The sequence below is a fragment of the Eptatretus burgeri genome, chromosome 3 (genome assembly GCF_056783735.1).
Source record: "Eptatretus burgeri isolate ZD-2024b chromosome 3, Ebu_testis_v1, whole genome shotgun sequence".
Classification (NCBI taxonomy): domain Eukaryota; kingdom Metazoa; phylum Chordata; class Myxini; order Myxiniformes; family Myxinidae; genus Eptatretus; species Eptatretus burgeri.
In genome coordinates, this window is record NC_140963.1 from 48,397,402 (window position 1) to 48,412,241 (window position 14,840).

Genomic DNA, 14,840 nt, shown 5'->3' on the forward strand with positions numbered 1-14,840 from the left:
TAATTTGTTCCTTTTGCCACCGCCGCCATGTCGAAAGGATCGGTGTATATGCTGCGACTGTGAGAACAGAAGGGGAAGTGTGAAGTTAAGTGTATCTGCTGTTGAGGACTTATTTCATTTGTTTACTGTATTTTATTTTTATTATTATTACTGTAATTTATGTATTTATAGCATCAATTTGTTCATGTTTGATATTATAAAGTACATTTAATAGCATTTTTATATAAAAGACAAAAAAGGGTTATAATTTGTGTTTGGGAACCACCTAATCACTTATTTACATGTATTTAATGGGGATTTATTGTTCCAGCTTACAGACACATTGTGTTCGGAAACCAGGGACTGGCTAGTACGACCAAGTTGTCTCCACTTATTCTAGGCTACTTTATTCTTGATCTAACACTTAGTTCTACTCCTAATGGGTCTATCATGTCTCCAAGGTAACAAACTTTGATATTTTCTAAATTAAATTCTGAGCTCAGGAGCATTTTTTTGCTCTTCATCTTTTTCTTGAAATGATTAATCCTCACATCTCTTTTGTATGAAAATCCCAGTTTCTGTTAAATTTCCTGCGATACCACTGCACCTCTTGTGATACTATCTATAACACTGCCGACATTGAAATTAGTAGTCTTAACCTTTGTGTAAATTCCTTTTGAATTTTTGACCGTGGTAAAGCAGTGATAAGTGATACAACTTGTGGAATAACTTTTCTTGGAGCAAATCTAAAAGCAACTACTGCATACTAATTGACTGTAAATTTATCGGACACTAGTTTGGTCCAATTGTTGGAACAATCACCACCATTTGTTGTCAAGATAATTTGCCAGTCTGCGGTGGAGTTGTCATACTTTTGTTCATGCGTGTCTGTGCCAACTTTCTCAGAGTGGAAGCCGTTTCAAAAGGTCTGCCTATCAAGAAAACTCTGCAATCAAGTGATACTGGCAACTCCAATGCTATTTACAAAATGGCTGTGTGTGGAAGGATTCTCAAGCAGTATCACACAGGCTGTTGTACAACTGTATTTCCAAAAGGAAGCAAAAAACTATGGTGGAAAGTTAAACAGAGTTTTGATGAAAGAAGATGAACAAATGGCATACATACAGTTTGACAACTTTGAAGGTAAATGTTTGTTTCAGAACCCTGGCCTATTCTGTTTTATCATTCATGTGAAACATACTAATGTCTGCTAAACATGTGCAAGGAAAAATTGGGGTGTGTTGAGGTGCGCATGCAATTATGTTTTTGTAATATGATGATGTATCATTGCTTATGTTTTTTTTCAAAATTTCAAAATAATGTATCATTGCTAAAATGCCTTTTGCGCATGCATTGCGTGTGATTTCAGTGATTCGGTTATGCTTGCATGGCATGTTTAACCTGTCGTTGCTAGCATGAAATCTGTGATTCAAGTCTTCTTTTAAACATAATATACAACATTTAGACAAAAGAGTGGCAATATCAAAATGGTTTACAAGGAAATTATACACAGGAGTTGGCCATTCGGCCCATCATGCTTGCGCCACATCAATACCAAATTTAATAAAATTTGTCAATACCCCTTCCCTTCATGTGCAGCCTTTTGGCTGCTGGTTGCATTATTGGTTTGGGGGTGTGGAAATGCCGCTGATGCAGTGCCCCTATTACCAGTACACTGGTACTCATTTCGCCGACCTCGGACGGATGACAGGCTGAGTCAACCCCCTGGTGTTTATTCAGCGGCCAACGGGGTTTGAACTCAGGACCTTAGGATCCCAAGCCACCACCCTAACCGCTAAGCCACCACCACAATGGATGAAGTCCCGCACTCCTGGGACTCTCGTGAAATGTTTAACCTTTCGGTTCTGGTTCACCAAAGCCATATTAAAGGTTGACTGTTCTTGAACTGTTCCATAATTGTTAACTGTTCTTAGTTAACTGTTCCATAATTGTTCTGTTTCTGAATGCAAATTGGACTCATGGAAATATAGGAATACAAGAAATATCTGTGGATGAGAGGGTTTGAGTTCACACAATACCCTGTTCATGCAAGCTAGCAGAAGCAGTGGATAACGCACACGCACACGCACACGCACACGCACACGCACACGCACACGCACACGCACACACACACACACACACACACACACACACACACACACACACACACACACACACTTCTCCTTTTACCAATACATTCAAAAATCTAGTATTTGTCTTGTGGCCCCAAAACCAAGCATACAATATATTTATAACAGCCCTCACAGATCCTCTAGCTCTCGCCTCCCAACTTGATTAATAGTAAATATCATAATTGTAAACTTACCCTGTGCATTCACATGCCCCAGATATGTCGATCACATCAGTGTTTCGAAACGACTAATCCAGATATGCAGCCCATTCACTGGTAACGATCCCTTGAGGGTTTGTGTCGCACACGCCCGTCCACTCAGGCCTTGCTCTGGTCTGCATGGTCAGGAGTTTGTACTTCGAGCAGCTGCCTGTTCGGCGAGCTGAGAAAGTTCGCCAAGCCTTTAGTGGTGGAGAGGCACAGCCCTTTCTCTCGGGAACAATTTTTCCAAGTATTTTGACTTGTTTAAGAAGTTTTGTGAGCCATTTCAGGTAACGATCCCTATGCAGGACACAGTATATTCTATTGTGCCCGGAACACAGCAGCTTCCTGGCGATTATGCACACGCGCACTGAGCATTCCTGGCCAGATTACATCATTTTGAAAGTCGCGTATTAGCTTCCTGCATTTATTAGCCTTTCTCATTCCCAAAGCGATGGGCGAGGGCATGTTCACGTGTGCGCACACATCTACTTTAATATAAATTAATTTTCAGATCTACTCGTATTGATTCTCAGCAACATTATGTTGGACTTAAAATAGATTTTAATAGAATTCCAATCCATCAATTTGAAATCGTATCTGATTAATGAGTAAAACAAAGGTTCACCATTCCTAGAGCCTCTTGAGTCTGTTGCTGGTATTGTTGACTGAGATGGGTCCTAATTAGTCATTATAGTCATTTCTAAATGCCTAACTCATAAAGTAAAGTTGAAGTTTTCTTCAGGTGTTTACCCAAAGAACAGCCAACTCTTGCAAAATTGCAATGAGTTCTTTATCATCCACATTGTAGTTGTTAATTTGGTTCCAGACAATGTTATGTTCTACAATCTGAAGTTTTTCTGCCAATACTGTACCAAGTGAAAGTTGTAGTCTCTCTAAATCTGGCAGGCATAAAAGCAGAAACCAGATAACCAAGGCTAGCACACTTTCAAGTATGCCACCATGCCTCTTCATGAACAGTATAAATTGTACAGTCTTAAATTAATTTTAAAAGCTGGCATTGATGTAAGCACATTCAAAATAATTGTTTTCACCCTGTACTTATTTGTGATATGCTTTTGTTCTGTACTCTGCCTGTGAGGCTGTCTACATTTAATACTGACCCTGATGATCTATCTTCCTTGCAGTTGTTAAACAAGTTTTGGAAAAACAGCATTTCCTTCAGAAGTCAACTCTTCAAACCTATCACTACTACAAAGAAGATGATATCGTAATTCGTGGACAAAATAAACCAGATCTCCAGATTCCATCAGAAGTGCCTTGCAGTGTTGACACAAACATTTTCACATTGATTGTAAATAACCAATCCTACACAAAATTCACCGAAGATTGCTTCAGGAGCATTTGTGCACAGTTGCAATTTGACAAATCGTCGTCATCGATTGTGGTGAAGCCAAACTTTGGAGTTAAAACGATTGCATCTTTGAACCTCGCAAAGTATTGGGAGGTGGTTGTCCATGAGAAATTTGAAAGTACCATGAGCAACTTTGTGAAAGAAACATTCCCTACCAGTCACCCAGAAGTGTGGGACCGAGTAAAGGATGAAATGGCCCAGCTCACGAATGAAGCGAGAATAATCAGTTTTGATCCTTCTCTGCTCAAAATCCACTTGCTGGGTGAAGTGAACGATGTAGATTTTGTACGTGAGAAAGTGGAAAACGTGGTACAAAAAGCTCACAGTGACATTCAGTTTGAACACCAGTTCCTCAACAAATTCATACCGCTGCAGTTCTACGAGTTTGAACTGTTACAGATGCTAAAAGTCGATGTGGACCTGAAAAAAGATTTCCCTGATGTTTCATTTCAGTTTCAGGATGACAAGCAATGCCTGTCATTTAAGGGAATGCAAAAATATTTTGATGGCGTGAAAGACAAATTGCAACAACATCTGAAGACCTTGACCCAAAAAGATATTCCACTGACCATGAAAGTGACCGAATTTGTTTGCAAACCTGAAATTCAACACGCTATCAACGAGAAATTCCAAGAAAATTCCATAACTGCACTTGTCGCTTGTTCAACCAAAGTTATTTTGCATTCAACCAAAGCTTGTTTGCAGAAAGCAGAGACTTTTTTGAAAGCTGAAATATCTGAACAAAACTTTCTCATCCCAAAATCGTCGAGAATATACACAAAGGGAAAAACCTGGACCGACTTTCTGAAGTCTCTAAAGCACCAAAGCGTTGGTACAAGTTGGTGTTGTGATTACTGGGCCAACTATGACAGTGATGGCTGTTGCTCAAGCCTTGGTATTGTGGCATTTTCTTCTGTTGTTGCTGAAGCAAACAAGCAGTTAGAAGCTTTTTGTGAAAAGTATGCATTCATTGAAACGTTTTTCCCCTTGGAGTCGTTATACGCACTCAAGTACCTGACTGATGTCAAGCAGATCACAAAGAACCAGTCTTGCCAAGGAAAGAATATAAAGGCTGATTTTGAAAGTGTGGGTTTTATACTTTCAGGGCATCCCAATGAAGTGGCGAAGTTAAAAGACTTCATTTCAAATCATAAAGTTGTATTTCACAAAATGAGTGTGGACAAACCTGGAGCAATTAAAGTGGCAAAGGAAAAAGAAGAGGATTTAGAAAATTTGTACAAGAAACATGACTGTATGGGAAAAATTGATGATCCAAACTCTGTGCAACATTTGGATTCAAAACGATACAGAGCAAACTTGCGAAGCGGTCACACTGTCAGTGTTTCCTTTGGGAACCTCTTGTATCAGCCTGGTGATGTTCTAGTCAATGCAGCAAATGGAGAATTGAGGCATATCGGAGGATTGGCGAAAGCTATTTCCGATGCTGCGGGTCCAGTTGTGCAGAAAGAGTGCGATGCACATGTTCAGAAGCATGGTAAATTGACCGAGGGAGAAGTGTTTGTATCTAGTAGTGGGAGACTAAGTTGCAAAAAGATAATCCATGCTGTTGGACCACGATGGAATTCTCACTCGAGCAAAGTGGCTGTTGGATTGCTGTTCCATGCGGTGACAAATTGCCTCAAAGAAGCTGAGAAAGGTCAATACAAGTCCATTGTTTTCCCAGCTATAAGTGGAGGCATTTTTGCCTTCCCAATAAGGGAGTGTTCCCAAACTATAGTGGATGCCATTGTGGCATACTGTGAAGATGTGAGCAATTCCCAACACACGTTGAAGGATATCCACATTGTTGACCTCAACGACAAAGTTGTTTCTGCCCTGAAAGATGCGCTTCAGGTGAAGCTTGGCCAAAAAGCATCAGTGGGTAAAAAAGCATCACAGCATTATCCTGGCATAAAGTTGCCATCCGGAGTTTGTATCACCATGGTTGCTGGAAACCTTGAAGATGAGATGGTACGTACATATTTTCTTGCTTATGGTGCATTGTAGATGCTGATGATCTTTAGTTTCATTATTTTACATCAGTGCAATTTATGATGTATTGTCTCCTTTTATATTTTGCAGTCGGATGTTATTGTGAATTCTTTAAGTGGATCTATGCAGCTGAACGAAGGAAAATTATCAAACTCGATCTTGCAGAAGGCTGGGCCACATCTCCAGGCTGTGTTTGACCAAACAGTACATAATTTTTCCATGAGTGCAAAACAGGTCATTCAGACACCAGCTGAAGGTAACCTCAAATGCAAGGAAATTTACCACGTCCCATTGCAAACATGGGTAAAAGATCGTCCAATTTCAGGAAAGGTGTGTGCTATTGGTAAATGCATCAATATTGGATGCATTTTGTTTTGTAATATTAGGTGTTGTTAGAATATTGATAAATATCAATGTCAACATATTCTAATACGATGTATTGAAGGTTTTTCTTCTTTTTTTTAAATTAAATTAAATTTATTTTAAAAGCTCCAATCATGGACTGTGACTCCTCATATCATAGAGGCCAAGCCTTAAATAAATGAAGTGCATAGATAGAAAAGTGAAGAAGGAGAGACTAGTTTAAGAGTTTTTGAGGAGGTTAAAAAAAAATTCTCTTTTTTGAAAAGGAGAAGATCATAAGTGTTTGGAAAGACATGAAAAGGTAAAGAATTCCAGAGTTAAGCAGTGAAGGGGAAGAAGCAAACATGACAATGGCCCACCCTTGAATTACCAATGGTCACGCAATAATCATGCTGTGTAGTGGCTTGTCGAGTATTTTGGGGTCTCGCTAATGGCGGAGGGACACGAGTAGCAAGTTCGCGGGAGCAGAAACCGAAGTAACATCGACAGAAAAGAGAAAGAGAGCAAACTTTGCGGCATAATTCGAGTGGGTCGTGTTTTGAGGTCAGATTGGGAGAGTTGATTCGTCAGATTACTTTGGATTTAATTCTGTCCAGTAAGGATGTGGAGCAGAACCTCCCCAGATGTGAGAGTTATACTCTATACTAGGACACATCAAACCAGCGCAATGATTGCCAACCTATGGTTGTTCGTGCGTTGTTTTTTTTTTTACTTATGTATTTATTTTTTAATGCTGAGCATCAAGCAAGGAAGCAGCACATACCATTTTTAGCTCACCTGGATTTTAGTGCAGTGAGCTTATGCGAACGAGCAGTGTCCGTAGGGGAGTCAGTCAGTCCGTAAACACTTGTCATTATTGACTGAACCAAACGCATGATTTTGTAGAAACTTGGCCACAAGCTTCAAATCTTTACCTCTGGCACCGAAAGTGAAAGGTGATGTTTTCACCCGTTTCTGTCTGTTTATCTTTGTTTGTGTGCAGGATATAAAAGTTGTGGACCGATCCAGATAAAGTTTGGTGGGCAGGTTGAGTGTGTGACAAGGATGAACTGATTAGATTTTAGTGAAGATCCAGATCTGGATCCGGCTACTAGAATTTTTAAGTTATTCTTCACCATTGAGGGATAGGGCCAAAAACTATATATCGCACAATATCTCAAAAGGTCATGGATGGATTCACACAAAACTTGGTGGACAGGTTGGGAGTGCCACGAGGAAGAACTGCTTCAGTTTTGGTGAAGATCCGAATCCAGATCTGGATACAAGAATTATTTAATTTTTAACTGATTCTTCACCATTGAGAGATGGGGCCAAAAACGATATAGTTCTGCATAGCATAATATTTCAAAAATGTATTGTGCCCGATATGTTCTCGTGGATCGGGCATTGCCTGGCAGAAGTATGCGCTCTCCCGATTGCCTTTCTAGTTTTGAATGTAAACACCGAAAACTTTTGCCATCCATACATTATCAAACTCATGGTTTCCAATCCACACAATTGGCTCATTTGGAGGATCTCACATACTGTAAATTAAATATACATTTTGACACATTTTTCAGGGTTTAAATTCATATTGCTTGGAGACAATTTCAAAAGGTTATTGACTGCGAATGGTATATTTGAAAGCTGGTGTGATTGACGACTGAACCAGTGTTAAGTTGTCTGTCATGTGTCATTGATCATCGCTTAAAAAAATGATAGGTCCCAAGCATGTTCCTTGAGGAACTCCTGCATTGAGCGATGCCCAATCAGAGTGAGTAACATGATAGCATATACAATGCTTGCCTAATCAGACCAAGTAGCCTGATAACCTGCACACTGCTGATGGGAGAACAATAAATCTCAGCTCCATGGAATAATAGCGGGACGTACGCAGAGATCGATGAGCTTTGTGATAGCAACTGTGATCGATTCGATCAAAAGCTTTTGCAAACATCAGTAAAATTACAGGAAAATTATTTGGCCTTTTTGCATTAACGTAGACAGTTTATTTTGGAATGTGTTCACGAGGTAGTGTGAAGTTGGTGCGAATCAAGTTTAGGAATGATGATGTGTGGAATCCATCTTGCAATGAATGCTGCTGTGATCTTGGCAAAATTATCTGAAGGGTTATTGGTCTTGAGGGTGACTTTTCTGAAGAGGGGGGGTTAGTTTTGTGTATTGAGACAATTGTGGGACATTTCCACGCATCTGGGTGGTTAGTATAGGACAATCAACATCCTGTTGTTTTCGTCTATTGAAAAAAGTCCACTGTTTGGCACGATCTGGAAACGACTCTAAACTGTAATCGTTCTTTTGAGAATTATCAGTGAAGCCCTCATTAATTGAGTGATTAAATTATGTCATGATTTTGAACTTTTTAACATTAAATGCTTCACTTGCTTTTTCATACTTATGATCGTGATGAATCTGCATCCACAAAAATGCTAATATGGCAGTGTTATAGATTCCACAGCAGTTTTAAGATTCAATTATTTTAACATTTCTGGAATATCCTCTTGGTAATGAAAGTGAGACAAAACTTCATCTTTATTGTTCAACCTCCGAATTCAGACCACTTTTCGATAAATATGTTCAAAGTACAATATTTTCCAAAAACTCAAACAACCAATATATTTTTTTAAATTACTAACAATCTGTCGATCTCTCTTGGGCAAGTCACATTTCAAAGTTGTCATCCAAAGCCAGTCACTGGCTGGGCATCCTCCATTGTACAAAGTCCTTCCTTTGCACACCTGAACTCCTCTCCAACGAGAAGGCCATCATCCACAGCTGTATGGAGTACTGCATTTTCCTCTGGGCTGGTGCCCCTTCCTCACATCTTGCTCAGCTTGATGCTCTGGAAACCAAGGACTTCAACATCATTGTAATCTCCCACGATGAAGCTGAGTCTATGGGTTTATCATTTTTCCATTGCAAACAGGTCTGTAGTCTGTCTTCTACCGCCACATTTCTGGTTTTGTACCCTCTGCTCATTCCTTGATTTGTCCCCCCCCCCCACCAGGTTTCTGCAGGGTGCATGTGGTCCACCATCAACCCCTTGTAAAACTCCCAAAATCCAGAATCACAGCTCACCTCTCCTCATTTGTTCCTCTTCTTTTTTTCCCCCACCTGTGGAACCAACTTCCACATTCTCTTCAATATCAGGTTTTCAGGTTTCTTTTGAACCTCCAAGGTTTCCCCATCCCCCCCCCCCTGTCTGGATCTCCCCAGCTCCAAGCCCACCTCTTTCCAAATTTTAATTTTTCTCCTTCCTGAAAGCTTGCTTCTGATTCCACCTTTTGCATCCTCTGCATCCTCCCCTACCCTTCATCCTTCTACATATCCCTCATTTGTCCAAATCTCCCTCTATTTTGTCCCTTAACCCTGCTGTTGGTGTTTCCCTCCTCCCCTCTTTCTGCTGTTCATTTTGTTCTGTTGCATCTTAGTCTGTTCTGTGTTCTAGCTCTTCCATGAACCTTCACTTTGTATACCAAAAAAGTACTTGATCTTACAAAGAATAAAAATAATTTTATCTTTGTTTTGCCCATTTTGTTTTTGGAAGTACTGAATCTTTGCTGGACTGAGTGCCACTTATCTCCCTAATGGGGAAAATGTTTAATTCTTAGAAATTGTAGTTTCATTATTTTTGTGTTCAAGTTCCTCGATGTCTCCGCTCACCTTCTTTATAACAATGGATTGAATCAACAGAACGTTGATCGAAGTATGTCAACTGCGTGCGAAGCAAGAAGAAGTTAAAATTTTGGACGTTAACCCTTCATTGGAGCAAAATCCTTCTTTGCTCCGCATTTTGATTTTTGAAGATTGAAATTAATATGGGTCTTGTTGAGGTGCAGGGGATTTTCTATTTATTTTTAAACTAAAATTGTCACAAATTATCAGATTTTTTTATTAATGAATGCAACATTTCTGTTTCTGTTTGGTAGGAAACTGTCATTGCATATATTAATTAATTGTCCCATCAAATTAGTCTTCACCTCCCAACCACAAAGATACTGCAAGAAACTGCTTACTAGACATTTATACTCACAAAAATGCCCCTTTTGCATAATATTTATTATCTTGCCAAAACGAAGTTTTTGCAAGATATGTTAGTCAGCTTGTATGTTTTTTTTTTAAATTAATTAATTAATTAATTTTTGTTTTTTTTGTTTGTCTGTAATCACGTATAAAAAATTCTGCAGAGCACAGTTATCATTGGAAATTTTTGTAACTTCGCATATCAGAGGCCTATATAGGTCCCTTTCAACGCATAAAATTTTGAAGGTCAAAGGTCAAGGTCACTTTGTCGCAAATCAGGGGAGTCGACGAAACCCTTATTTTTTGAGTTATTTTGATCGGATCGTCTTCAAACTTTATGGTAATATAGTTCATGGTCTGGCGCTCAGATGATTAATTTTTGGTGGCGATTGGCCTTGACCTTCATGGTTAACGCCTCAGGTCAAATTTTCAAGTTTTAGGAACCATATAGTGTAGTACCTCAAATTGAACACCTCGATGAGTGCTTTCTAGATATGTCAAGCTTGAGACATTATGACGTCATTTGGTGACGTTATGAGGCAAACGCATATTTTTCATGGTTACTCTGTAGAACGATTCTCATCGGAATCTCTCGTAGGCAGATATTCCTCAAGGAGTCGCTCCTGGTGGATAGCAGCTCTGTTCACCTCAGTGTGACCTTAAAGAAGTCACACGTGGTCACCTTTTGGCAAGATACGGGTCACCCTGCGGGTGACATTGGTTTATTTATTTGTTCATACATTCATTCCTTTACGTATTCACTTATTTATTCCTTTGATTGATTGTCATTCATTTAATGATTTACTTATTTGATCATTCATTCATAAACCTTGTTATTTTATTTTTATTTATATATTTATACAATAATGGCATGGTTTTCATTATGACACATTACAGGTTTTGTGTAATGCTGTGAGGACCTGTTTGAATCTGGTGGAGAAGTCAGGTTTGCATAGCATCTCATTTCCAGCCTTGGGTTCTGGACACCTGAGCTATCCTGCACACCTCACGGCCACTTTCATGCTGCGTGAAGTTTTACGCTTTTGTGATGAGCAGGTTCCCACATCCATCACAGATGTTCGCTTTGTACTCCACCCACAGGACGATCTAATATTGAAGGTAACCATTGGTTATATTTTGAGCAGTAGGAGTTGGACATTCCTTTTTATTTATTTATTTATTTATTTATTTATTATTATTATTTGCTTTTTTTCTTTGTTTTTATTAATTACTTTCTTTAAAAGGAAAGATCTTCCTTTGACACTGAAAATGAATTTTTCCTAATTGTCTTTTTGCACGATATCATTTTGGTGAACACTCTTTCTTCGAGATGGAAAACTTGATTTTTATTTTATTTTATTATTTCTTTTTAATTCTTTATTTTCTCAGGATGCAATTAAAATCAATACCTATCAGAAGCTAGTTTCAGTCCTTGAAAAGTGCAAGACTATTTGAATACAAATTTAATCGTAGTATATTCATGAGCATAATGTTTTTTTTTTTGTTTTGTTTTTTTGCAAGGCCTTTCAAGAAGTAATGAATTCCATCTCCCAAACAGGTAATTAGAACCTTGCTTTTTAAAAATGCGTTCATTAAATCAAATGCTGAAGTGCTTGGTTTGGTTATTTGTATTCATGATCATATTAATTACCAACTAGCAAAGAACCTGTCATTGAGGATGGCATAATTCCCCCAGACTCTGGAACTATGAAATTATTTTACCCCCTCAAACGAGTATAACCAGCAATTTTTATTTCATTTCATCCTGCGGTTCAGGAATGCATAGAAGTCAAACAAACAAACAAACCCCCAAACAGACACTTCTCACCTTGTAGTATGATAAATTTGGGTGTTGAATGTACTTGGCGATTTATATTTCTCATCTTTGGTTACAATTTATACCCAAAACTATGAAATACATGCCACTCACAAAGTTCTGGCTGACTTGTGGAATCCTAAAACAGCCTTATGTTTCTCATAATGGAGAGGAAAGTGGGGAGGGTAAAGTCATATAAGCACACGATGAACGTTGAGCATCATCTCAAGACTTTTCAATGACTTTGAACAGAATTAATTATTTTGTTCCAATTCTATTGTTGTGGAAATGGCCCGAGTGGGTAAAACTTTTTTGTACAACGTTAGTTATTTCTTGAAGTATTTGTTTAATATAAGCGTGACATACGATTTATGCAATAGATATGCACTACATATGTAATAGTTTGACAGTTCGTCTTCCCTGCCATCCTGTTTGTGTCAAAAAAAAATCCATAATTCTGGGGGTAAAGTCAACCCGTCCATAATTCTGGGGGTAAAATCGAACCTTCCATAACTCTGCAGGGTGGGGGGGGGGGAGGAATAGACCTGTCCGTAATTCTGGGGGGAAATTGACCCGTCTGTAATTCCTTGAGGGAATCTTCACCATTTATATGTTGTGCCAAGCATGATGCATGACATGATATCCCAAAAAGTTAATATGGATCTGGAAGAAACTTGGAGGACAGGTTGAGTGTGTAACAGGAAAAAATTGATTTGATTTTACTGAAGATCCAGATCTGGATACGATCATTTTTAATTTTTAAAATTGATTCTTCACTATTAGGAGATGTGGCCAAAAATGATATGTAACATGATATTTCAAAAAGTTGTGGATGGATTATGACAAAACTTGGGGGATGAGTTTGGGAGGTGATGAGAACAAGATGTTTAGATTTTGGTGTGTGACAAGGACAAATGGTCCTGATGCAGATCCGGCCAATCAGTGGGAAACAAAATGTAAACTGTTCAGCCTTGCAGAGGTTTGCACTCTTCCGAGTCCCGTGCAAGTTTCACCTTGTTTTCATTCTCTCACACAGTTTATCAATGCATGCTGTCAATTGTTTCAAATATCCTGGATTACTTTCAACAATTTATTCAAGGTGCTTGGTTTGCTCTTTGACCTTCTCAGTATCCATATAACCCCATATTGCCTCAATGAGCATATCAGGTCTTTGTGCAGATCAAGGCATCTTTGCGAGTGTTTCATTAGCCTCTTCATATTTTTCACCACATTGGCTTTGATGCTTATGGTTATTGTCATGTTGGAAGATGAATCCCTGTCCAATGAGCTATGATCCTGAGGGAAAGGTGTGATGGATCAGAACCTGCCGATACTTGTTGACAGTCAGTCTACAGTTTCTATGTAAAGCTGTGACATCCTTGACTGAGAGCAGCCTACATACACTTTGTATTGATCCACCACTATGCTGCACTGTAGCTATGTTACTGATTGTTGTGTCGCTTCCACGTCTGGCTTCCAACAAACTTCCATCGATTATTCTCAAATAATTCAAACTCATCTTTGAAGAGCAACTTATTCCAGGTTTATTCATCCCACTGTTTCATTTGTTTACCTCTCCTCAGCAAAGATTTTCTGGCAGTTGTACATCCATTGAGACTACTTCATAGTTTGGGTGGTGGGCTTGGGATCCTCGGGTCCCGAGTTTAAATCACCCCGTTGAATTAATATCAGGTGGGGTTGACTCAGCCCGTCATTCTTCTGAGGTCGGCAAAATGAATGCCAGTTTACTGAGATGACTGAGCCATTCGAGTATCCTGTGTCAGAGTGGTGAGCCATGCAGGATTGTGCCCAATAGCCCAGGAAACTGCTTTGGCAGCACCGACATTCTGGACCGAGTATGGTCCGATCGATGGATGGAGACTACTTTGCGCTCATGCATATCTTACTGTTCTTGAAAAAAGGTTAACTTCTGTATATTCATCCAGATAATTTATTTGCCAGGATAGCTTGGAGGTATGTGCACTTGTCTCTAAGCTATCTCACCTGTTTGAATCTTGGCCCAGCTATAAACTGTCGTCTTGGTGTTTCGCAGGAAGGGTGATATACATCAATGTGCATACAATCCCTTGGATGGATATTAAACTGAGCATTGATCCTGCTTGCCAGTATTAGTTTGTGGACATTAAAGATGCCACAGTGTCCTTTGCAAAGAGTAGGCGAGCTATCGCTGGCACCCTGGCCAAATTCCAAATCCCTGCTCTTATCCACATGGTGCACTGCATCAGCGGCACTGCCGCAACTCTGCAAGAACTGAAGCTAACCCACAGCCATGTGCTGCATTTGAATGACAATGATGAGCGAGGTCATTTGCAAGATCTTTACTTAATAATAGTCTATCTTGGAGAGAAAATACCCTGAGCAAGGTACTTCAAACATCACTTTTGGAGAGTTTGCACTTTCTTCCTCAACCGTTTCTTTTGTCAACAATATCAGTTTCACGCGTCTTCCTCAGAGACTTTCACACAGCTCCTGCTTTCACATAACATGAAGTTGGGCTGCAATGTGACGCATGATGTGACCTTCACCAGCTTAGACTTTGATTTCCATACGCTTCTCATGTGATATTCCTTTCAAAGGAGCCATCACATTGACCATGCCTTCACTACATGAAAATTATATCACCACCATAAATTCATATATAATTTCATATAATTTCATGATCCTTTTGCAAGTGTGACACTCTCTCATTGCTTGCATTTCAGATGCATTAACGTAATTTCTTGCATTTAAAATCCCATGTCTTTAACATTTTAAAAAGCCAAATTAAGTTTAGTATTTGAACTTTTTTTTTGTTGTTTTGATGGTTCAGAAGTGGGTAATTCTTTGTACCAATACAGTTTTAAGGATTGTTGGCAGTGTATACTGTATTAGTTAAAGTTTACCCTTGTCTTGTAACTGAGAAATGACAACAATCAAAACTTCACCAGAGTATCACTGTAATT

General features: G+C 39.1%; 1 protein-coding gene across 3 annotated transcripts in view; it reads left to right on the forward strand.

The window, feature by feature from the left end:
- The window catches only part of LOC147029821 (protein mono-ADP-ribosyltransferase PARP14-like), a 156,333-nt gene that overhangs the window by 52,079 nt on the left and 89,414 nt on the right, over nucleotides 1-14,840 (forward strand). For all 3 annotated transcript variants that reach the window (XM_085873181.1, XM_085873178.1, XM_085873180.1), the window contains exons 6-10: nucleotides 886-1,122; nucleotides 3,460-5,657; nucleotides 5,769-6,008; nucleotides 10,959-11,180; nucleotides 11,583-11,619. In XM_085873181.1, the coding sequence (XP_085729307.1) occupies nucleotides 886-1,122; nucleotides 3,460-5,657; nucleotides 5,769-6,008; nucleotides 10,959-11,180; nucleotides 11,583-11,619 (2,934 nt within the window). The remainder of the gene's footprint in view (nucleotides 1-885; nucleotides 1,123-3,459; nucleotides 5,658-5,768; nucleotides 6,009-10,958; nucleotides 11,181-11,582; nucleotides 11,620-14,840) is intronic.